At 41.0% G+C, this 25343-nt stretch overlaps 1 protein-coding gene across 2 annotated transcripts in view; it reads left to right on the top strand.

Moving 5' to 3' along the window:
* Positions 1-25343, top strand: part of LOC127425941 (astrotactin-2-like) — an 829264-nt gene that overhangs the window by 635689 nt on the left and 168232 nt on the right. For both annotated transcript variants that reach the window (XM_051672308.1, XM_051672299.1), the window contains one exon: positions 23958-24082. In XM_051672308.1, coding sequence (XP_051528268.1) covers positions 23958-24082 — 125 coding nt within the window. The remainder of the gene's footprint in view (positions 1-23957; positions 24083-25343) is intronic.

Genomic DNA, 25343 nt, shown 5'->3' with positions numbered 1-25343 from the left:
GCTCTGGAAAAAGACAATGTGGTTGTTTCAAGGAGCACAATACGACTATACTTTAAAAAAAAATGAGCTGCATGGTCGAGTTGCCAGAAAGAAGCCTTTACTGCGCCAGTGCCACAAAAAAGCCCAGTTACAATATGCCCGACAACACCTTGACACGCCTCACAGCTTCTGTTACACTGTAATTTGGAGTGACGAGACCAAAATAGAGCTTTATGGTCACAACCATAAGCGTAATGTTTGGTGAGGAGTCAACAAGGCCTATAGTGAAAAGAATACCATCCCCACTGTGAAGCATGGTGGTGGCTCACTGATGTTTTGGGGGGGGTGTGAGCTCTGAAGGCACGGGGAATCTTGTGAAAATTGATGGCAAGGTGAATGCAGCATGTTATCAGAAAATACTGGAAGACAATTTGCATTCTTCTGCGTGAAAACTGCGCATGGGACGCTCTTGGACTTTCCAGCATGACAATAACCCTAAGCACAAGGCCAAGTTGACCCTCCAGTGGTTACAGCAGAAAAAGGTGAAGGTTCTGGAGTGGCCATCACAGTCTTGGCTTTGCAAAGGTTTTTTTTTTTTTTTTTAACGAAACCACTGCATAGGCGCTAAGAGCCTATTTGTTAAATTCTTCAGTATTTACAGTGTTTGTTAATACTAATGTATACATGTTAAATTGTAATGTATAATTTCCCCTTTAAATATTTATATATTTACACATTTATTACACTTCATTACTACATTTTGTTAGATGATTGTTTATATGCATAATATGATTTATGAGTATTTACACTGAGATTACATTAACTACGTTTCCATCCAAGGATGTTTTGTGAAAAAAGTTTTAGCGCATCAAAATATAGCTGATGGAAACGCAAATTATCACTAAAATTTCACAAGTGTCGACATAATATTTTTCCGCTTATCTCTAGCGAATAAACTCTATGTCGATACATCAAATGTCACAAAAAACTGGTTTGGAAACACTTTTTGTCGAGAAAATTGGCATTAATGCAAAAACTTATTGTCACATGACAGAATTTGCCCCAATCCTAAGCCTGTGTTAATCATGACAACAAGGTATAGGATCCTTGAAAGCCAATTTATTGTACGTGATTATGGATTGATCTTAACGGCGTAAAGATCTGATCACTGCAAACATGACACTTCCAGGAGCACCAACACAAATATCTCGTATCATGCACATGAACAAGTGCATGGAGAACAAATGAATGGCCAATGTTTGTGATTAATGTAATCGCGTAAGCCATCCGTTTATTTATTAAAGTTGCTTTTTCACACCATTCAAAATAATAGACAGCAGTCATGGAATTAGCCCACAATAAAAAAACAAAAATAAAACAAAAAAACACATAATTTCTGTGCACAAAGATGTTTTCAATTAAAAATAAATACACAATACTAGAAGAAAAGCATCAGTGTGCTTTTTTGGAACACGAACATAGCCCAATTATATTAAATTATTGTTTTGCTTTTGAAAAAATGCTAGCAAAATTCCCTATATTAAATTAAATCAATTACCAAATGAAAAACACATTAAATAAATTTTTTTTTTTTTAAATAAAATAAAAAATATATATGTGTGTATATATATATATATATATATATATATATATATATATATATATATATATATATATATATATATATATACAGGTGCATCTCAATAAATTAGAATGTCATGGAAAAGTTCATTTATTTCAGTAATTCAACTCAAATTGTGAAACTTGTGTATTAAATAAATCCAATGCACACAGATTGAAGTAGTTTAAGTCTTTGGTTCTTTTAATTGTGATGATTTTGGCTCACATTTAACAAAAACCCACCAATTCACTATCTCAATAAATTAGAATATGGTGACATGCCAATCAGCTAATCAACTCAAAACACCTGCAAAGGTTTCCTGAGCCTTCAAAATGGTCTCTCAGTTTGGTTCACTAGGCTACACAATCATGGGGAAGACTGCTGATCTGACAGTTGTCCAGAAGACAATCATTGACACCCTTCACAAGGAGGGTAAGCCACAAACATTAATTGCCAAAGAAGCTGGCTGTTCACAGAGTGCTGTTAACAGAAAGTTGAGTGGAAGGTAAAAGTGTGGAAGAAAAAGATGCACAACCAACCGAGATAACCGCAGCCTTATGAGGATTGTCAAGCAAAATCGATTCAAGAATTTGGGTGAACTTCACAAGGAAAGGACTGAGGCTGGGGTCAAGGCATCAAGAGCCACCACACACAGATGTGTCAAGGAATTTGGCTACAGTTGTCATATTCCTCTTGTTAAGCCACTCCTGAACCACAGACAACGTCAGAGGCGTCTTACCTGGACTAAGGAGAAGAAGAACTGGAGTGTTGCCCAGTGGTCCAAAGTCCTCTTTTCAGATGAGAGCAAGTTTTGTATTTCATTTGGAAACCAAGGTCCTAGAGTCTGGAGGAAGGGTGGAGAAGCTCATAGCCCAAGTTGCTTGAAGTCCAGAGTTAAGTTTCCACAGTCAGTGATGATTTGGGGTGCAATGTCATCTGCTGGTGTTGGTCCATTGTGTTTTTTGAAAACCAAAGTCACTGCACCCGTTTACCAAGAAATTTTGGAGCACTTCATGCTTCCTTCTGCTGACCAGCTTTTTAAAGATGCTGATTTCATTTTCCAGCAGGATTTGGCACCTGCCCACACTGCCAAAAGCACCAAAAGTTGGTTAAATGACCATGATGTTGGTGTGCTTGACTGGCCAGCAAACTCACCAGACCTGAGCCCCATAGAGAATCTATGGGGTATTGTCAAGAGGAAAATGAGAAACGAGAGACCAAAAAATGCAGATGAGCTGAAGGCCACTGTCAAAGAAACCTGGGCTTCCATACCACCTCAGCAGTGCCACAAACTGATCACCTCCATGCCACGCCAAATTGAGGCAGTAATTAAAGCAAAAGGAGCCCCTACCAAGTATTGAGTACATATACAGTAAATGAACATACTTTCCAGAAGGCCAACAATTCACTAAAAATGTTTTTTTTATTGGTCTTATGATGTATTCTAATTTATTGAGATAGTGAATTGGTGGGTTTTTGTTAAATGTGAGCCAAAATCATCACAATTTAAAGAACCAAAGACTTAAACTACTTCAGTCTGTGTGCATTGAATTTATTTAATACACGAGTTTCACAATTTGAGTTGAATTACTGAAATAAATGAACTTTTCCACGACATTCTAATTTATTGAGATGCACCTGTATATTAGACCTATATATGCCTTTTCTTTACACAAACGTAAATTAGCCGTACCCTGTTCTGTAGCCGAATAAAGTCGGCTGAATGACATTTTCTACACTTCAAGACTATAAACTATCAAAACTATTTGTCCAATGAGTTCACTCTCAGAAAACGAGCTTTTGAACATTTTAAAACTTTAACATTTTTTAAATCTAACCCTCTTTACCTCGGATCGCATTTGCTGAGCTTCTTCAGAAAATGTAAATTGCATTATGATGCTAAAATTAATTTTAGATGACAATCAAGTTCAGTTGGTCGTTAAAAGTTGCGGGACAAATCTACAGGACATAATGCAGTTGTGATGGCGATGCTTTAGATTAGATGATTGTTCAAAATAGCCTATTGAATATCAGGAATGTATCATATGTAAACCCTGATATTACACCACATCAATTTTTCTTTAATAGCTGTGCACACAGCATATACACATCGATGGATGGTCCTTATACTAAGACTGAAAGTTTCCCCCACTACTTGGTGCAGGTTGCCAGCTTGAACAGGACCTTGACGATTTGTTTTCGGGTCGGAACCGGTGGCAACTTGCAATAGGCGCAACATTAGGACCAATATTACAGTCCTATCAGAAGGGCAACTGCTCCCTTTTGATTGCAATTCCTTCTCTTCTGATTGCATTTATTTGTGAATTAAAATGACAGTAAGCTGGCTAATTTCAATGAATTGTTTCAATACTCTCCCCATTTTACCAAAACTTCAGAGGAAAAAAATTAGGGACATCTGGCAGGCGAATTAGCGATAAACACACATTTCTGAATGGAAATGGCTTAAGGGCAGATTTCTTTGCGCTAAACCAAAACTTATGCGACAAAGTGTTTTTTTTAGGCATGACGTCATCATGCACACCATTTTTATCGATAAAAGACCAGTTGAATGGAAACAGGCAGAAGACGGCAAATTTTGCAAAAAACGTTTTACGCATTTTCACTTTATCGATAACAAAATAGCACGAAAAGTGGATGGAAACTAGGCTATTGATATGTATAACAAGTGCTAAGATGGTACTTTCTCTTTAAGAGTATCAGCAGTTCCATGAACCAGTGTTTACGGCTGAGTGAACATTAACCAGAGAGAACATTAACCAGAGAGAAGCTGCACAGTTGTTTTTACCGTATCAGTGCAATGTGTGATGATAATTTATGTTTCTTTTTACTTTTTGATCAACAACTAACTGTAAGAAACAAATAATTTTAATTTTTTAATCACATTAATCACAAATAATCACATTTTTGGACACATTTTCCACGGAATGATTCAAAGCAAACTCTACTTGTATAATGTGTATTGATTAACATGTACAAATATGTATTGTAAAAGTTCTCAAAATTAAATATACAAGTTCTCAAGTTTTGCAACCCTTCCAACAGATGTCCAAAAGGCACATTACACTTGTCTGCATACTCAATCACTGGCTAGTGAAACCTGCATATTTACTAGCCAGTGGCTTTTTTTGACAAAAAAAAAAAAAAAACAATTGCATTCACAAGGTAAAAAGCTTTCAATATAGCACGGGGTGAATAGAATTATATAATAAAATCCCTCCTTTTTGTTTTTATTAGCATTTTCCATACTGTCCCAGTGTTTTTGGAATTCGGGTTGTACTATGATATTACCGTGGCATCACATTTAAAAAAAAAAAAAAAAAAGCATACAAATACATACTAATGATTTTTGTAAATGGGAGCAGTTTAAAAAATATAATTACTGGGCCAGTAAACTTCATTCTGATTGTGAAGTCACTTCCACAAGCAGCAGTGCACAATGTGTAGACATGAAAGAAACACTATAGTGTGAATTCTCCAGTATTTTACCTCTAAAGACCCACTAGAGATTAACACACACACACACTCACTCAACATTTTATATGTTTAACAGTGTGGATTTTTATTCCAAGAGTCTATAGTGTCCTCTGAAAAGGCTTTCTTTGGAGAGAAAGATCTAGAATGCAAAAACAGGAAAGATGAGAGAATCTGCTGTACGAGCATCAGAACTCTGAACACGTTTTATCACAAGTGAGTTTGTGATCAGCTGTAACCGCTCAATATATCCAGAGGCTGTGCAGTGTGTCTTAAATTTTAAGTACATAGAAGATAAAACACTCCAGTTTGTATGTGTGTTTGTTTGTGTGATTGTAAGTGCCCATGGTTAGGCCTGTCACGATAATTACGTTATCGACTTATCGTACGATGTATGGACATGACCCCGATAATTTTTGCTGACCTCGATATTGCCCATTGTGTTTAAATGAGTGTTTGTTTATAAGAATGAATGTCACCAACATTTTAGCCAGTCGCGCTGCGTCTGTGCTCTCGTCCGCTCTGTGTCGGAGGCAGGGCTCAGGCAGCTCCACACACACATACACACACACACACACACACACATACACACACACACATACATACATACACACACACACACACACACACAGCAACAGGTGAAGATTACATGTTACTCGCTAATAGGCTAATAGGTGTTTTAATAGGTGTTTTCCCCGACGACTGCATAATTCCAGCCAGAAATTTTGAAAGAATAAGTCCAAGTGGACTTGGTTTCAAAGCTGCATTTCTGGCTTTAAGCCAAATGAGAGAGGAGAGCCCATTAACATGAACGAGCCGGTATGTCGACTTTGTTTAAAAGCAGTGACAACGGAAAGTGGCAATACAACTCAGGGCTCGACATTAATGCTTGTCCGGGACAAGTGGATTTTTGCAAGGGCAAGTCAAAGTGAATTTGACTTGCCCGGAATACAGGAAATCTGCTTTTGCTCGTCTTTCTTCCTCTCTCGTGCAGCAGTGCTTGTTGAATTTGATGTGAGCGTGTGAAGTCGACGCATTTTTTCCGACATGTGAATGTCATTGTACTGCGCCTGTGTTGAGAGAGCAATGCGATAAAACTATCGCACCTGTTTATAAACAACAAAGCTGTTAAAGTTGCAAGCACGTAATGTCGGAGCGATCCAGGTTTGCAGCCTTCGTCATAAATCATAATACAACATCTTTGACAAGAAATGCAGAAATAGCAAAAATGATTTGTGCAGGATGAAGAGAAACGTTTAAACACCTGTTACATCTCTCATCTCCATCTCTCTGGAGCTCTTTCTGACCTATACAGGTATTCTCTGCCATGTGAATCAGTCAATTTTAATACGTAATAATATACTAACGTAAAAATAGAATGGTTATATAAACACTATAATATTAACAATATACATAAAATGAAAATATATTATCTGTCTTTAAAATACATGGATCATTCAAAAAATAAGATTCTCCATAATGAAAATGGAAAATTTACATTAAAAAAAATAAATAAAATAAAATAAAACATTTTGAACACATACATTTTCATTTATTTAATAAATTAATAAATGTCAGGTCATTCAACCATCAAGAAATAAGTAGTAGTCTATCATATTTTCCCTACACCTGATTACATTTTTGTATATATATTTTATTATTTAAATATATATATATATATATATATATATATATATATATATATATATATATATATATATATATATATATATATGTATATATATATATTTGTTGAGGTAAAAGTAATTTTAACAAATACTATTAATATTTTATACCATGAATATTATGATTTTTTTGGTGGGTTGTTCCATCTGACATTTGATATTCTGCTGGGACATGCCAAAAGTCTCTATTTTTTCAGAGATGTAAGATGTTTCTAGAGAGGACATTTTAAGTGTGAAGGTGTGGGGTTGTTGATTAATTTTCAATCTTGATAAAAGTTCACAGTTATGTTATTTGCCAGTGACCCGCATATAGTATTAAATAAACAGGGTACTTTCTCAGGATTTGTTAGAATTTTAATGCATTTTGTTAACATTAAACAGCCATTTTACTGATAATTTTAGAAAACACAACAGCAAAAAAAAAAAAAGTGTAGTTTTTCTTTCTGGACAAGTACATTTTTTACTTGGACAAGTGAATGACCAATTTTCACAATGCACATCACAATCACAATGCTTAATGTTGAGCCCTGTAATCTAAAATCTCATCTAAAACATAACCATTCCATCCAGTTTTCTGAGCTTGGAACAAAAACCGCAGTTGGAGATGAAGAGGGGCCTTCGACTTAATTTTTTTTTTGACATTCCGATTCTAATGTCTGAATATTTTTAAGAATTAAAAGTTTATTGAAAGGGTGTACTTGCATTATTATGCTATTATATTATCATTATATCAGTGGCATAAAATGGTCTTAAAAAGACAATAATATCATTTATCGCAATTATTTCTGTGACAATATATCGTCCAACAAAAGTAGTTATCGTGACAGGCCTACCCATGGTCTTTTTTCATGGTCCATATGTCAGACTGCAGGGATAGAAAGAGGAAATTTCTACATTATTTGCCCACATGCTGATTTTCGACCATATCAGCTGCTACCAGTTTGTTTGTTTGTTTGTTTGTTTGTTTTTCTCTGTATGTGTTATGTGTGCGGTGTTGGCAGGTGATTGCTGGACTGATGAGTAATTGGGAACACCAGCATGCAGGTTTCCCAGCCTACTTAACCCGCCTCCTCTCCCACAGTTGTTGAGTCTCTTTTCTCTATGGGCTCCATTTAACACACATTACATGGGTCCGGCTACCAGGCCATTTCTTTCTCGAGCAATAAGTTCCACTATCCATTTATTTTTATTTTTTTAAAGAGATGTGTTTTGTCTAAATAAAATGTTATTTTTTTGATAATTACGCTTGTATTCTCCTGACGTGACTTCTGAATCCAAGAAGACTCCAGTTCAGTTAACAGCCAGTTATTGGTTTTGCAGAACTCTAATCAGAAATAATCATTATCCAGGTGATGTATTATTTTATAAAATGTAAGTAATTAATTGAAAATCCAATTAAATACATACTGTAAAAGGAAATATTGGTCATGGATGTGCTGCTTTTTAAGACGTTTCCCATGGCATTATATGGAGGGAGTGTATTTTTAATAACAGAGAGGATTTCTTGGCTTGTGATATTTTCTATTCCCACAGGCCATGCACTTAAAATTGTGTTCTATTAAAGAAATCACGATATGAGATGAAAGATAGCATTTGAATTAAGTTAAATCTGTGATGCACACGTGACTTTGAATGATGTGGAATGGCCTAGTAAAATAAACAGTTTTTAAAAAAATATGTTTTTTGAATATAAAATATCAGTTAAATCTAAAACAAACTAAAACATATGAAAATGGTATGACTGGCGACATATTAGCAAAATTATATTACATGGTTTATTATACACCAATGAGCCACAACATTATGGCCACCTGCCTAATATGGTGTTGGTCCTCCGCCAACACAGCACTGACATACCAAGGCATGGACTCTACAAGACCCCTGAAGGTGTCCTGTGGTATCTCGCACCAAGACATTAGAAGAAGATCCTTCAAGTTCTGTAAGTTGAGAAGTGGAGCCGCCATGGATCGGACTTCTTGGTCCAGCACATCCCACAGATGCTCAATCGGATTGAGATCTGGGGAATTTGGAGGCCAGAACAAAACCTTGAACTCTTCAGCATGTTCCTCAAACCATTCCCGAATAATGTGTGCAGTGTGGCAGGGCGCATTATCCTCCTGAAAGAGGCCACTGCTATCAGGGTATGCCATTGCCATGAAGTGGTGTACCTGGTCTGCAACGATGTTTAGGTAGGTTGCACATGTCAAATTAACATCCACGTGAATGGCTGGACCCAGGGTTCCCCAGCAGAACACTGCCCGAGCATCACACTTCCTCCATCGGCTTGTCATCTTCCCACAGTGCATCCTGGTGCCATCACTTCCCCAGGTAAATGGTGCACACGTACACAGCCATCCACGTGATGTAAAAGAAAATGGGACTCATCGGACCAGGCGACCTTCTTCCACTGCTCCAAGGTCCAGTTCCGATGCTCGCGTGCCCATTGTAGGCGCTTTCGGTGGACAGGGGTCTTCATGGGCACTATGAACTGTCTGTGGCTACGCAGCCCAATACGCAACAGGGTGCGATGCACTGTGTGTTGTGACACATTCCTCCTGTAACCATCATTAAAATTTTCTGTGACTTGTAACCACAATAAACCTCCTGTCAGTTCGGACAAGGCAGGATAGCCTTCGTTGCCCTCGCGCATCAATGAGCCTTGGGCGCCCAACAACATGTAGCCATTTTGTGGTTTGTCCCTCCTCGGACCACTGTCAGTAGGTACTCACTTCTGCTGACCGGGAGCATCCCACAAGCCTTGCCATTTCAGAGATGCTCTGACCCAGTTGTCTGGCCATAACAATTTGGCCCTTGTCAAAGTCGCTCAGGTCTTCACTCCTGTTCTTTACTCTTGTCCATTTTCCCTGCATTCAACACGTTGACTATGAGAACTGATTGTTTGCTTCCCATCTAATCTACCTAGACCTTGACATATGGCCTCGTTAGGAGATGATCAACGTTACTCGCTTCACCTGTGAGTGGTCATAATGTTTTGGCTCATCAGTGTATATGCACATTACCCAAAACAAGGGTAACACCCCAGTGACGGCTGTTTACCTTTAATGGTACTTTATTTTATTTTTTTAATGGTTAATGCTCTATGGAGTTTTAAATGAACAAAACCTACATCAGATGCAGATGAGGTCATGAATAATAAAAACAGCCACTGTAAACTCAACATATGGTTATATCGGGAAGGAGACTGTGTGGGGAATAAAGCTTGTGTTTGTATGCACAATCTTCCACCAAGTGTGATTTATAAAGTGAAATTTGCAAAGGTTCTGGCATAAGTGTGTTTAGGAAAACTTCTGTGCATAGGCAGAATCTGGCTTCTGTGCATATGCATACTTACAGGATGAAATCTAAGGCAAGTTTGAAACATGAGGCCTCTTATATCTTAATTAGACTAAAACTTGAAGCCATATTGGAATGATTATAAATGTTTAGTGTTATGTTGTCTCTCGGATCGCAGTGAGAAAAGCTGAAAATGCAACTAAACACTGGTCACACTGAATATAGTAAGCGATGAAGCACAAAGCACATTTCTTACACTTATCACTCTGTTGCATCATTAGGAATATTGGTCCCACTTAAAGAAAATAAAATAATTAATAACAAGCGTATGCTGGTGACAAGGACAAAGTCTTATTTAGAAGAAAAATCCATACGCTCTAACTTTCCTTTGTGAGTTGCTGTTGGGTTGACTGCCTCTCTGTGAGTCAGACTGAAACTGATTTAATTTGGTAATCAATAGATTTGTGTGAGGGCAAGTGAGTAATCTTTTTACTGTGGTCTCACTCTCTCTCTCTTTCTGTTTGCCCTTGAGTTTTCACTCTGCTTTTCCAGTAAAGCGCGTCCTGCTTGCCTCCAACTAAATCTTGTGGTTTAAAGTGTATTCTGATGAAAGGCACTTTGAAAGGCCCCCCCAAAAAAAGAAGAAAAAAGAAAAAGAAAGAAGAACAGACTGTAATTTAGGGGTCAAAGTGTACTTAGGGGTCATTTTTAGATGGCTAGAAGGTAACCCACAGCCTAGAAAAGGCTTGCGAGACTCATATGCAGCAACTATACACTGCTTTTGTTGTGCAATTCTTCCGTAAAAAAAGAAGCTCATTGGTTCTTGACGAGAACACAAGAGCCCACCACAGCGACAGACATTTTTTTTTTCAAACAATTTACATGTGGTTTTCCAGGTGCTGGAGCCATTAACTCAGCAGGAAGTCCCCGACAGTCAAGAGATTAACGAGCTCCCATTGGCAGATGCTAATGCACACTCTGTCTCTCACCTACTGGCCGGCGATTATGTAAATGCAGCTTTACACCTGAAAATCGCGGCACATGGATTACTTGACTTGCAGTTGATTCCAACAGATGTTGACATTAGTATGTTGCTAATAGACAAAAGTCAATTTTAAATAGATGCATTCAGGATAGCATCTCAGAATGCACAACATGTCAAACCTTGAGGTGAATAGGCTTCAACAGCAAAAGAACAGTTTTTCATTCTGAGATGCTATTGTGCTCACTACAATTGTACAGAGTGGTTATCTGAGCTACCGTAGACTTTCATTCAGTCTGGCCATTCTCCATTAACCTCTCTCATCAAAAATACGTTTCCATCTGCAGAACTGCTGCTCATTGCATGTTTTTGTTTTTGGTACCATTTTGAGTAAACTCTAGAGACTGTTGTGCGTGAAAATTCCAGGAGATCAGCAGTTACAGAAATACTCAATCAGCCCGTCTGGCACCAACAATCATGCCATGGTCAAAATCCTGAGGTCACATTTTTTCCCCATTCTGATTGATGTTGTTATGCACTGCACTGCTGCCACATGACTGGTTGACTAGATAATCACATGAATAAGTGGGTGTACTGTTGTACCTAATAAAGTGGTCGGTGAGTGTATTATTTACAGGTACACATTTATTTATTTATTTTTATTATTTATGTATTTTTATACTGAAAGAAATTTGCATTCGTTCTTACAGAATCATGATACTATAATCACATTAAAAATAACATTTTTGTAAAATGATTTTCATGTGGCTTGCTGTACATACAGTATAGTGGCAGTTTCTTGGTGAAATCAACACTAGAGGCACTAAAACAATAACAATGACTTTTATTCACTTTCACACAGATCATGAGTAAAATGGCAAATTATCAGATTTATTATCAACTACATGCAGGAACTCAACTGATAAAGCATTGCATTTGTGATGCCAAGACTGGGGTACGAGTACTGAAAAGCCTGCAAGTCGACATGTGAGCCGAAAGTGTCCTGGAAGCACCACAAAATGACATGGTTGCTTCAGCAATTGTGTTTTTCATTTCACATTTGCTTTTTATGACACTATCGGTTAGGTTTAAGGTTTTGGTTGGGGAGGCAGGTTTTGTTGATTTAAAACTCGATAGAGCATTACACAGGTATTTTACCTCGGAACTGCCACATGTAATGAAGCACGTAATATCATTTGTGTGACAGTTATCATTAAGAATCATGTTGGGTCTATTATAGCATGATTACACCTCTTGTGAATTATAGCTTTATTATGCATTCAACAGGTGTTTTTCTCAAAGTTTTGTTTGCCATTTGATATTTAATAGAGAGAAGCCACAAGTAAATAGATGAAGTGGCTCATAACACTTCATTAGATTGAAGAAAATGTGGAAATCTCAGAGCAGTCACAGCTCTCAAAAAAAAAAAAAAGAAAAAAAAAAAGAAAAGGGGGTGAATTACAATACAGTATAATATATGATTGACATTTTAATGTAAGACGATTTGTTTTATCAGCTGTCTGCCTGTCATTTTCTCTCTCTTTATCTGTCTCTTTCTGCACTGTCAGATATAAACAGAACTGCAGGTTGCAACAGCTTGTGTCTGTGTAGTTCATGCCAAACTCCCTGTCTGAGTTTTAAAGGGCATCACATGCACCATATAGAGAACCAGTCAATCTGCGCTGCCATCAACTGACTTTGGCTGTTAACCAAAAGCATAGTGGTTTTAGCCCACTCATTGACACAGTCTTCTAAAAACATTTCATGGACACCCTGCTGAGCAAACTTTAAAATGTGAACTTGCTGTATCTATACTTTATGCTGCTAGTGTCACACGGTGAAGCTGTCACAAGGTTTTGAGTCAAAAGTCCAATTACATAAATCTGTGTTTTCTCTAGCAGTGGGTTTGTATGTTGGTTTTAAACACCTAGTTGAAAACTGTTTTAAGTTTTGAGTTAATTTTCAGAATTCTGGATTCCAATATCATCATCATCATCATCACCATGTTATTATTATTATTATTATTATTATTATTATTATTATTATTATTATTGTATTTATTTATTTATTTATTTTTGCTGTTGGGTAAACAAGTGAACACAATAAAACCAAACTGGGATATATGAATACAAGAATCTACCTTATAATGATTTTAACCCAAAGGTTGACTTGTGTTCTCAGAACAAGGGTTTTTTCATGATTGTCACATTATATCTGGGAAAGTTGTCATATGATTCAAATTTTGGCAATTTAATTGTGATTCATTTATTTTATTTATTTTTTTTTTTAATTGTCTCAAGACAACTTGTAATAATTTGTCGAAGATGGCGAAATCGTAAGATATTGTATCATAATGATATTTTAGGTACAACTTTTATTCCCATAGAGACAAAGCAATCAGGCACGCGATAATTGGATGCAGAGCACAAAGATTATGAGGAGGATTTCTTGCCGGCTCAGGCCTTACATGCCTCCTCTACTCCATGTATAGCTGCTGTGCAGGTAACATTCTGCGCCCCAACATTGGTGCATGGTGCGATCACGTTTGCCCGTGATAATGAAAATGGAAATGATATATCGCTCAAGGCCTCTGATGGTGAGACCTAATCACATTCAGCTGATAAGCTCACTGGTATTTACCCCTGCAGGGTGGAAAACTGTGTTAGAACTACCGCTGAGATTGAGTTGATAAAGTTTCTCATCCGGGCGGTTGAGAAACTTCAGCTCGAATGGACCATGCTTGATGCGCCTGCATGTTCTTGACTAGATGTGTGGTTCTTACCGAATACGACTTTGATCCCACCATTCTGTGCTGGCTTATGCTTTGGATGGCCAGGCTAGTTCTGCCCTGCACAACATGGTATTTGTTTTTTGCAGGCCTACCAAGCTGATCTACTAAGGGATATGAAAGTGGCCTAAACCCCGAGACCTTCAAAGAGCTGCATCATGCCACAGATCTAGCGCTCCGGGCTACCAAGATCTCTGCTGAGGCTACTGGCAGATCTATTGGTAGCTTGGTGTCCACTGAGTGCCATATCTGGCTTCATTTGTCAGAGCTTTGTGACAAGGACAAAGCCATTCTGCTCGACGTCCGGTGTCACAGCAGGGACTTTGGTAATGCTATGATTGCTTTCACAGATAGATTTCAGTCCACTAAGAAGCAATCGCTAGCCTACAATCACATCTAGCTGAGGCAAGGTGGGTTTTGTAGCACAGCTGATTTATTCACGCTCTTCCTCGGGGCAGCGTCCAGCAACAACAGAGTGCCACGGCTGTGAAACTATACACAAGCGAGCATATTTCCAGCATTAACTGAAAGCAGAGTTGTACAAAGCAACTGCCCCTGAGGGTAGGCACCACTCAGACCCTGGCGGTCACAGGCAAGCCCCTATGCCCTCATCCCAGCAGAAAAAAATCCTCCTGGGCATGGAAAATTCTCCTGATGCTTCGAGAACTATGAAGTGGGGACTAAAGCCAGCGCAAAAGTCTACAAAAAAGGTGCAGTTGCACAAGGCACAAAACTATTCACAAAAATTAGTGTATTTCCAGCTTTAACAGAAAGCATAGTTGTACAAAGCAACAGTGCCCAATGGTAGGCACTGTTCAGAACCCGGTGGTCACAGGCCAGCCCCTGTGCCCTCTAGCTCGCTACGTGGACACGTGGCACGGTCTGTTCCGGGGATCTCCAACTGGGTATTGAACACAGTCGTACACGGCTATGAACTTCATTTTGCGAGGCGACAATCTTGCTTTAATGGCATCCTCTTCTCCGGTGTGGGATGCATCAATTTTACATTTAGAGGTACAATTTTTCACCGTCAAAGATGTGATATGGAGCGTACAATTTTGTGCACATAGCCCCTAGCCACAGGCCATTCTTGAGATGCACCTTCGAAGGAACTGCATACAAGTTCAAAGTCCTGTACCTGGCTGCCTGAAAATTTATGAAATGTGTACACGTGGCTCTCGCTCCACTGAGGCTGTGTTGTCTACGTATTGAATTACATCAAAGATTCGTTGCTTTTACCTTAATTCTAGGAACAACTCAAGTCAATTGGGAGAAAAGTGTGTTGGTGCCCAGTCAGAAAGATTCCTTCTTGGAAATAAAACTAAATTCGGTGGCCATGTCGGTGCACCTGACCGATGAACACACTCAATCTATCCTCCGGTGCTTGACGAGTTTCAAGCGGGGGGTAGCCCTACCACTGCGACAGTTCCAGCATTCCTTGGGATTTGATGTTGACCGTGGCTGCCGTAAATATTTACATTTATATTTACATTTATTCATTTGGCAGACGCTTTTATACAAAGTGACTTACAAGAGAGGAAAAACATAAGCGAATCATCTTAAGGAGACAGTGGTACGAAAAGTGCCATATTGCAAAGTTTCAATAGCATCAGAATAGCATTCAAAACAGATTAAAGTGCAACAAGGAATTTTTTTTTTTTTTTTTTTTTTTTTTTTGTGACTGGTTAAGTGCTCATGGAAAAGATGTGTTTTTAGCCATTTTTTGAAGACAGAAAGTGAGTCAGCTTCACGGATGGAGTTGGGAAGGTCATTCCACCAATGTGGTACTATGAAGCCGAAAGTCCGGGAAAGTGTTTTGGTGCTTCTTTCTGTTGGTACAACAAGGCGACGTTCCTTAGCCAACCGCAGGCTTCTAGTGGGCACGTAGCTCTGCAGAAATGATTTTAAGTATGCTGGAGCAGACCCAGTGACTGTTTTGTATGCCAGCATCAGAGCCTTGAACTTGATACATGCATCAACTGGCAGCCAGTGAAGAGAGACAAGGAGTGGTGTAACATGTGCTCTCTTTGGTTGATTAAAGACCAGACGTGCTGCTGCATTCTGGATAATTTGCAGGGGTCTAATTGCACATGCAGGGAGGCCCGCAATGAGAGCGTTACAGTAGTCCAGTCTAGTTATGACAAGTGACTGAACAAGAAGTTGTGTGGCATGTTCAGGGAGGAAGGGTCTTATCTTCTTGATATTGTAGAGTGTAAATCTACATGATCTTGCAGTCTTTGAGATGTGGTCTGTGAAATTTAGTTTGTTATCGATGGTTACCCCTAGATTTCTGACCGTTTTGGAAGATGTTACTGTAGTTGCACCCAGCTGCACGGTGATGTTGTGTTTAACAGCAGGGTTGGCTGGAACGACAAGGAGTTCGGTCTTGGCTGGGTTAAGTTGCAGGTGGTGTTCCTTCATCCAGGCTGAGATGTCTGCCAGGCAGGCAGAGATTCGAGCAGTCACTGTGGTGTTGTTGGGCTGGAAAGACAAGTAGAGTTGTGTGTCATCAGCATAGCAATGGTAATAGAAACCATGTGCCTGAATGATGGGTCCCAGTGATGTTGTGTATATAGAGAAGAGAAGTGGCCCAAGCACTGAACCCTGAGGTACCCCAGTAAGTAGCTGATGTGGCTTGGACACCTCACCTCTCCAGGCTACCTTGAAGGACCTACCTGAGAGATAGGAATTAAACCAGTCAAGCACAGTTCCTGTGATGCCCAGCGAACAGAGGGTGGAGAGTAAGATCTGATGGTTGATTGTGTCAAAGGCTGCAGAAAGGTCCAGTAGAATCAGGACCGATAATCTGGATTCAGCTTTCACCCATCTCAGCAACTCAGAGACAGACAGCAGGGCAGTCTCAGTGGAGTGTCCAATTTTGAAGCCTGACTGATTGTCATCCAGCAGCTTGTTCTGTGAGAGATAGGCAGAGATTTGATTGAAAACTGCCCTTTTAAGTGTTTTGCCATGAATGGGATGAGCGAGACTGGTCTATAGTGTTCTATTTAAAAAAAAGTGTTCACAGCTGACTGGCAGCTCCAGAATCCCACTGAGAAAGAGAGCGGAGCAGGTGCTGAAGTGCAAAGTGGGCATAGGTTGTGTGGGTTGTGTTTTGTCTTGCATCTATATTGTGTAAACGGTCTGTAACAGATAACAGGTATGTGCTTGAAGGCATATGTTATTCATGAAGTAGACATGTTAGTATGTACAAGGAAAATAAGAAAAAAGATAAAATTATGATACTTAAGTGTTATGGTGAGTGGCGCCTTGTCGGTGTCCTTGCTCGGTGGACTCGCTGGTCTTTACACAAGTAGGTCTTCACACGAGGAGGGCTTTACACGAGGGTTACCACTTCCACTGCCACTTCTGCGTCAGCATTCACGTCAAATATATACACGATGCTAACAAGCTGTATGGTGAAAATAGCAGGACACACCTTAACGCTACTTAGCATAAATCTAGTCACGTGGGCAACCGAAACTATAGGTCACGTGAGGTGAACAGCACGGGAACAAACACGACTACGGCACACCACAAATAAATTATGCTACACTTTAGCAATAAATAATACTCTAAAACAAGTGAAGCACTGTTTATAGACACCAAAAACAATGATGGATTTACACACACTGGACAAAATCTAGTAGTGGATACCCTGGGACAGGTAAAAACAATATAGCACACACACCAACACACGTTTAAGCAATGCGAGTTCAAGCCAGTAAACAAACAGCACAAGTCTAGCAAAGAATACCACATTACAACAAAGTAAAACAATGAAATAAACACACTTACATGCAACTGAAAACTCCTGTAAATAAATCGCTTCTGGGCTTAACCCCCTGGGCTTGTTAACAATTACGCCTCTCCAATGTTGGGTCACCTCGAGAATCCCTCATCACATGTGGCGACATGGTCCCTTACATGTCCTATTACCACACCATTGTTTAGCTGGGTTAGCTATACGGAGAACACCTGCATTCTATCAGAAGGGCATTGCGCTTGCCCAAGTGGCCAGGTGCAAAGTTGTCATGACTGATGGATCCAACACCAGGGAGCTGGGGAGCCCTGTGTGACATCATTTGGCCTTTGGTACCTAGACAAATGTGCAAACTATGTGGCACATAAATCTCCTAAAACTGCTTGCTGTCCTTCTGGCCCTGAGAGATTTTTGGACAGATGTGAAAGGCTTACAGATCTGATCCGCACGGACAACACCGTAGTTGTGGCACAAATACATCACCAGGGAGTGCCAAATCTGACATGCCAAATTCGCCTCTGGAGTGAATCTCATCTCCTACCAATACGTGCAATGCACGTCCCCGGCCACATTAACTGCGGAGCGTATTTACTCTTGTGTCAGGGATTCATTCAAGGGGAATAGAGACTTCATCCTCAGACAGTTTAGAGGTTTGGGCTTGGATACACTAGCTCACAAATGGCCAGTGAAATGCAAATGGCCAGTGAAATGCAAATATGCATTCCCTCCTGTCCACTTGCTACACCAAGTGCCGTGCAAGGTTCATGATGACAGGAAAACCGTATGGCTGGTTGCCATGAAGTTTACACAACAGCCTTGTGTAAACTGTTTGGCCCCTGAACTGGGCTTGTCTGAAACACTTGGGTTGTTGCAGCTAGTGCTCAATACTATATTACAGGACTGGACCCCCTTGGCAAGGCATCTGTATGACTTAAATTGGTGAGTTTTTGCTGACTGGTGTTCCTCCTGTGGTGAGGACCAAGCACGTTGCCCTGTGAAGATGATATTCTGCTTTTTGCAAGAGTGTTTGGATGCAAGACTTACTCCATCTATGAATGAAGTGTACATCACTTCCAAAGCAACTGGTCATGACCCCTTGGATAGTTTGTTTTTCAGCAAACACCCTCTGGTCTGTAAGTTTTTGTGTGGAGCGAGACTGCTGAGACACTCGCCCCACTTCCATTATGATCTGGGACTTAGTGCTAGTACTGAATGCACTTACAGGTTCCCCATTTGAGCCAATATAGGCAGTAAGCTTGTGCATACTCTCTTTGAAGACTGTGCTGCTACTCACTTTGTCTTCAGTCAAACATGTAAGGGAACGTGAGGCTTTGTCGGTTTATGACTCTTGCTTAGAGTTTGGTCTGAGCTTGTCAAAAGCCACTCTCAAGCCCAGAGAGGGTTATGTGCCCAAAGTGCTGGCCACCCCTTTTAGGGCATAGGTTGTCACCCTGCAAGCATTATCTCATCCTCCCTTTAAGTTGAATGAGCCTAAAAGGCTGCACATGCTCTGCCCTGGTAGGGCTTATGCAATTACATTAACTGAACCAGTCAATTCAAAGGGTTTGGCTATCTCCAAGAAAATAATTTCTCACTGGGTTGTGGATGCCATTGAGCTCGCTTAAAATTCAGAAGCTGAACAGTGTTCCATGGGTGTTAAGACTCATTCCACCAGGAGCATGGCCTACTCCTGGGCATGGAAAAAAAGGCGTGTTCTAGTGGACATCTTTCTGGCTGCAGGCTGGGCTTCCTCTAACACCTTTGGTAAGTTCTATAACTTGGATTTTTCCTCCCTCTCTAACCAGATTTTAATGGTGAAGAAGGGTTGATTTATCAATGTTTCACTAACCTGCATGGGTATTGTCATTGCTTATGTTACCAGACTGGTCCTGACAATGTCCTCTTCTCTCTTCTGCACTATGCTTGCAAAGAGGTGTTATTTCCATTGGTTCACTACCCAGTTGTCTAGTGCCACTGTATTACGTTCCCAGTCTATGATATTTATATTTCTTCCCTTCCCACTGTGTAAGAAGCAGGGCTTTTGTACAATGTTTGTACAAAAAGAGTCATTGTTATACTATTACCATAAATGGTTTGTTTTCCTTCTTCCTTCCTATTTTTCAGTATTAAGGTTAGGTTATCAATGCTTTTTCACTACCCTTTTGTATAATGGGCATCTCCTTCATGCATGTGAATCAGTAGCACAGCATTATGGCATACTATCAGTACAAGGTTCTCCCCTTCGGTCTGTCCCTGTCACCTCGTGTCTTTACGAAAGTCGCAGAGGCAGCCCTTGCCCCGCTATGGGAAGTGGACGTCTGCATCCTTGATGACTGGCTGATTCTAGCTCACTCTCGAGATTTATTGTGTGCGCACAGGGACCTGGTGCTCAGACGCCTCAGCCGGTAGGGGCTTCAGGTCAACTGGGAAAAGAGCAAGCTCACCCCGCTACAGAGCATCTCTTTTCTCGGGTTGGAGTTGGACTCAGCACGCTCAGTCAGTGCTAAATGGCCTGAAGTTATTCAGGGGAAGAACGGCGGTCCCACTGAAATAATTTCAGAGGCTCCTGGGGCATATGGCATCCTCAGCAGAAGTTACGCCACTCGGGTTAATGCATATGAGACCGCTTCAGCACTGGCTTCAGACTCGAATCCCGAGACTGGCATGGCACTGCGTATGCATCACGTGACTATCACACCTGTCTGCCGCTGCACGTTCAGCCCTTGGACAGACCTTGCATTTCTACGGGCAGGGATTCCCCTAGAACAAGTGTCCAGGCGTGATGTTATCACAACAGATGCGTCCAAGTCAGGCTGGGGCACTGTTTGCAATGGGTACGCAGCTTTGGGCTCCTGGACAGGACCTCGACTGCGTTGGCATATCAGTTGCCTCGAGTTGCTGGCAGTATTGCTGGCTCTGCGGAGGTTTCGGCTGCTGGTCCAGCGCAAGCACATATAAGTCCAGACAGACAACACGGTGAGGGTTGCATATGTAAATCGCCAAGGCAGTTCACACTCACGTCACAACTCACCCGCCATATCCTCCTTTGGAGTCAGCAGCAACTGAACTCGTTGCGGGTCACTCATATCCCAGGTGAACTCAATCGCGCAGCGGACGCGCTGTCATGATGAGTAATGCTCAGAGGAGAGTGGAGACTCCACCCCAGGTGGTCCAGCTGATTTGGAGTCGATTCGGCAAAGAGCAGGTAGACCTGTTTGCTTCTCAGGAATCCTCCCACTGACCGCTATGGTACTCCCTGACCAAATCCCTGCTCGGCATGGATGCTTTGGCACACAGCTGGCCCCGAGGCCTGCACAAGTATGCGTTTCCCTCAGTGAGCCAGCTTGCACAGACCTTGTGCAAAGTCAGGGAGGATGAAGAACAAGTCGTGTTGGTGGCACCGTACTGGCCCACCCAGACTTGGTTCTCAGGGCTCACACTTCTCACGACAGCCCCTCCCTGGCAGATTCCCCTGAGGAAGGACCTCCTTTCTCAGGGACGGGGCACGATTTGGCACCCACGCCAGACCTCTGGAATCTCCATGTCCGGTCCCTGCATGGGACATAGAAGTCCTAAGTGGGCTTCCACCGGCAGTGGTAGACACTATCACTCAGGCCAGAACTCCCTTTATGAGGAAGCTGTATGCCTTGAAGTGGCGTCTGTTCATGAATTGGTATTCTTTCCTTCCTGCAGGAGAGGTTGGAGGGACAGCTGTTCCCCTCCACCTTAAAAGTGTATGTGGCCGCCATAGCGGCACATCACAATGCAGTAGACGGTAAGTCTTTGGGGAAGCATGACCTGATCATCAGGTTTCTTAGAGGAGCCAGGGGGTTGAATCCTCCTAGGCCATGCCTCGTTCCCTCGTGGGACATCTCTGTGGTCTTACTGGGCCTACAGAGAGCCCTGTTTGAGCCCCTGGAGTCAGTCAAGCTAAAGGCCCTCTCATTGAAGATGGCACTCCTGACTGCACTCACTTCCATAAAGAGGGTGGGGGACCTTCAGGCGTTCTCTGTCAGCAATATGTGCCTAGAGTTCGGTCCGGCATACTCTCACGTGATCCTGAGATCCCGGCTAGGCTATGTGCCCAAGGTTCCCACTACCCCTTCAGGTGGTGAACTTGCAAGCACTGCCCTGGGAGAAGGCAGACTCAGCCTTGTCATTGCTGTGTCCAGTTCGCGCTTTGCGTGTTTACTTGGAATGCACAGAGAGCTTTAGACACTCTGAGAAGCTCTTTGTCTGTTTTGGGGGACAGCAGAAGGGGAAGACTGTCTCCAAACAGAGGATTACCCACTGTATTGTGGATGCCATCACTTTGGCATACCAGACCCTGTGCGCACCGTCCCCTCTGGGAGTACGAGCACACTCCACTCGGAGTGTGGCATCCTCCTGGGCCCTGATGAATGGCGCCTCTCTAACAGACATCTGTAGAGCAGTGGGCTGGGCGACACCCAATAACTTCGCAAGATTTTACAATCTCCGGGTTGAGCCAGTTTCATCCTGTGTGTTAGCGGGTACAAACAGGTAAGGGCAGCTGGCTGGGTGTACCACTTGCACTTAGCGCCTTTCCCCTCCCTGAGGGGATAACATGCACTTTTTTTTGTCCACATGAGTTCCCGGGACCGGCGAACCCTGGATGTCTTTCCTCCCCCAGCACCCTGTGGCAGGTGAATTCGGCAGAGGAATTCAATGCCAGGCCCAGTTTTCATGAAGTATGCCCTGTCAGGTCAGCCCCTGTACTTGGGATAGGTGCTCCATGTGTGGTGGTTCCCTGTTGGTAATCCCATATGAGGTATTTTCCACAGTATGGTTTCCCTGATGGTAAACCCATGTCTTCCCTTGGGCAGAGTTCTGCTCTGCCACCAGTCTCTGTGTTGTAGAGCTCTTCCCTTCCAGGTGATGTATTCTCCACATGTTAACCTCCCCTTCGGGCAGGATATGGTCTCCATGGTGTCTTTTCTCCATGGGGGAAAAAGAACACCTTCCCCGGCGCATATGTATGTTGGTCCCAGCTAAGTGAATTTTTAGTTTTTTCAAAAAAAGAGAGAGAAGGTCAAAACAGCTGGTGCGGCCTACTCCCAATGTAAGTACGTCTTGTCCCCTTCTTTGTGTACGAGGGACTATGCGACTTATGTGGGGTGTTGGGAAGGTTACGATGGGGCTGTGTGCACTTTATTAGGCATGCAACAGCCTGCCTGCACCTACACCGCCGATCCCTGAAACACAGTTCAGCTGGTTGTGCCATTTTGTATAGGGACCCCTAGTGTAACTACATCGACACAACGTCAAGTGAGTGACAGATAGGGAACGTCTTGGTTACTGTTGTAACCTCTGTTCCCTGATGGAGGGAACAAGACCTTGTGTCCCTCCAGCCACAACACTGAACTACCCGCTGAAATGGCCAGGACTCTGTCTCGGCTCCTCAGCACAAACCTGAATGAGTGTTTGCAAGCCATCTCCTTATATACATGTATGTCCAGGGGAGTGGCATGCAAATTCCACTCGCCAATTCTCATTGGCCATTTCTCAAATATCAGAGGTGTTTGGGGCTCCCAAGTTTGACCCCTGGTGTCACTACATACACACATTGTCTCATTCCCTCCATCAGGGAACAGAGGTTACAACAGTAACCAAGAAGATTCCATCGCTAATATGTAAAATGCCTTTAGTGCCTAGAAAAGCGCTATATGAATGTAGAAATTATTATTATTTTTATTATATGCGCATAATAACGTACCCATCAGGGGCGATATGTCAAGTGCAATCTGCCAGTGAGATTGGCGTGATTGTAAAGGGTTTCAGAGATTGGCACTCCTGTGAGAAGCTCTCATAACGTAGGCTTCTGATGCTGTGTCTTGTTCCCTTCTTTCAGATAACCAAGGTTAGTTATAACCGAGATATAAGGTTTAGATAAGGGGCTACCTTTTATTGTTACGTTTAGGTTTAGGTTTGGGGTTAAACTTAGAAAATATCATAATAACATCATTCATTGGTTTGTTTTTTTAGTCTTCGGGTGTAAAAGTGGGACAAGGATTTGTTATGATTTCGCCATCTCAAACTATTATTATGACTTGAGACAGTGTTGTACAATTTATGTTAGCCAAAACGTTGTAGTTTTTTATTTTTTTATGTTTTTTTATTGTGAATTATTTTGTGTATCATAACTCTTTCAATGTTAAAATTTAGCTGAAAAAACATTAAAGAACTTAAAAATGGCAGCTGACCATTGGGACAATTTACCTGATGTAGTTTGAGTGGGATCAAAAAGTTTATAAATGATGCCAGTTTGTCAGCAAACACATTAACTGTCTAATACTGGTCTCACTTTTTATCCTCATGGATTTGTGTTTTTATTTCAGGGATAATAACTTTATCAAGGATTTTACGCAGCTGGCTGATGGGATGATGGTGATTCCTTTGCCTGTAGAGGAGCAGTGTCGAGGAGTTCTGTCAGAACCTCTACCAAATCTTCAACTGCTTTCAGGTAAAACATACATGCATGTTTTAGGAGTCAGTCCTTTAAAAGGGCCCTATTCTACACTTTTGTGGCATTTTGCCCTCTGTTGTTCACTTACTGTATATTGTTGGTCAAGGTTTTATAATTCAGGGTAAAATTCATAATTAAGGTTATAAATATATTTGTCATGACCATTTTCCGCCCTATTTCTAAATACTGTAAATAGGTTGTTTTTGCTACTGTACCTGTAAGACTTCTGTATGTAAATTACCTTTTATGATTGGCTAAGCTCTGCATAGTTCACAGTGTTGTTCATCAGGACAGACCAAATGGCTGAACACTAAAGCATTTCAAAGAAATAATACACTGGGTAATTTTTGCAAAATATTTTTAAGTGCTTCATTTTATATATTGGGAAAGTTTCCTGTTGAAATGAACACTAGTGGCACTACAACAACAATGACTTTTATTGTCTTTCATTAAAAGATTATTATTATTATTATTATTGTCCTGTTACTCATACAATGCTATATTTTGCGATGCATAGGACCGGGTACGATACCAGAAGAGCACAGACGAGTCCATAGTTAACACGTGAGCCGAAAGTGTCATACTATAGAAGCACCACAAAATGACATGGTTGCATCAGCAATTGATTTTTTTACATGTCACTTTTGTTTTTTTGTGACACTAATGGTTAGATTTACATTTAGGGTACAGAGGTAGGATTTGTAGATTTAAAACTCAAAGCATTAACCTCAAAACCCTCATCTGTTTGTGAGTAAATTGAACTTACTGTTTTGCAACACACAGTGGACATTTTACCTTGGAACTGCTGCATGTGAGGAACCATGTATAATCATTGCACAAAACTTTCACCACAGTGCTGTAATTTTCATGAGATCAGGCTAGGAACAACACATCAAAACAACATGAATGGTATAGTGAATGTATGCGATTAAGGTTTACTGACAAACTGTACATTAAACTTTTTTCAAAAGAGCCCAAACATTCCTCCTCTTTTTTTTTCTATGATCTATCCACTTTAAAACTGGACATGATAAACTGACAGTAATCGCAGAATCAAATAACTGAAAGGCTTTCTTTGCCTCAGTGACTGCGAGACATTTCACAGAAAACCCACAAGAGCAGAAACCATCAATTTCTCCCTCATATGTCTTTCTTTTATTTGTTTTCACTCGAGTTCTTTTTAGAAAATATGGACTCAAATGACAAGTGGCTTATTCAATAACAGCTTGTCTAGGAGTGAGAGTGGAGAGTTGTTAGC

Source organism: Myxocyprinus asiaticus, chromosome 3 (assembly GCF_019703515.2).
Source record: "Myxocyprinus asiaticus isolate MX2 ecotype Aquarium Trade chromosome 3, UBuf_Myxa_2, whole genome shotgun sequence".
Taxonomy (NCBI): domain Eukaryota; kingdom Metazoa; phylum Chordata; class Actinopteri; order Cypriniformes; family Catostomidae; genus Myxocyprinus; species Myxocyprinus asiaticus.
The sequence above is the reverse complement of the archived record's forward strand: the minus strand, read 5'-3'. Positions and strand labels throughout refer to the sequence as shown.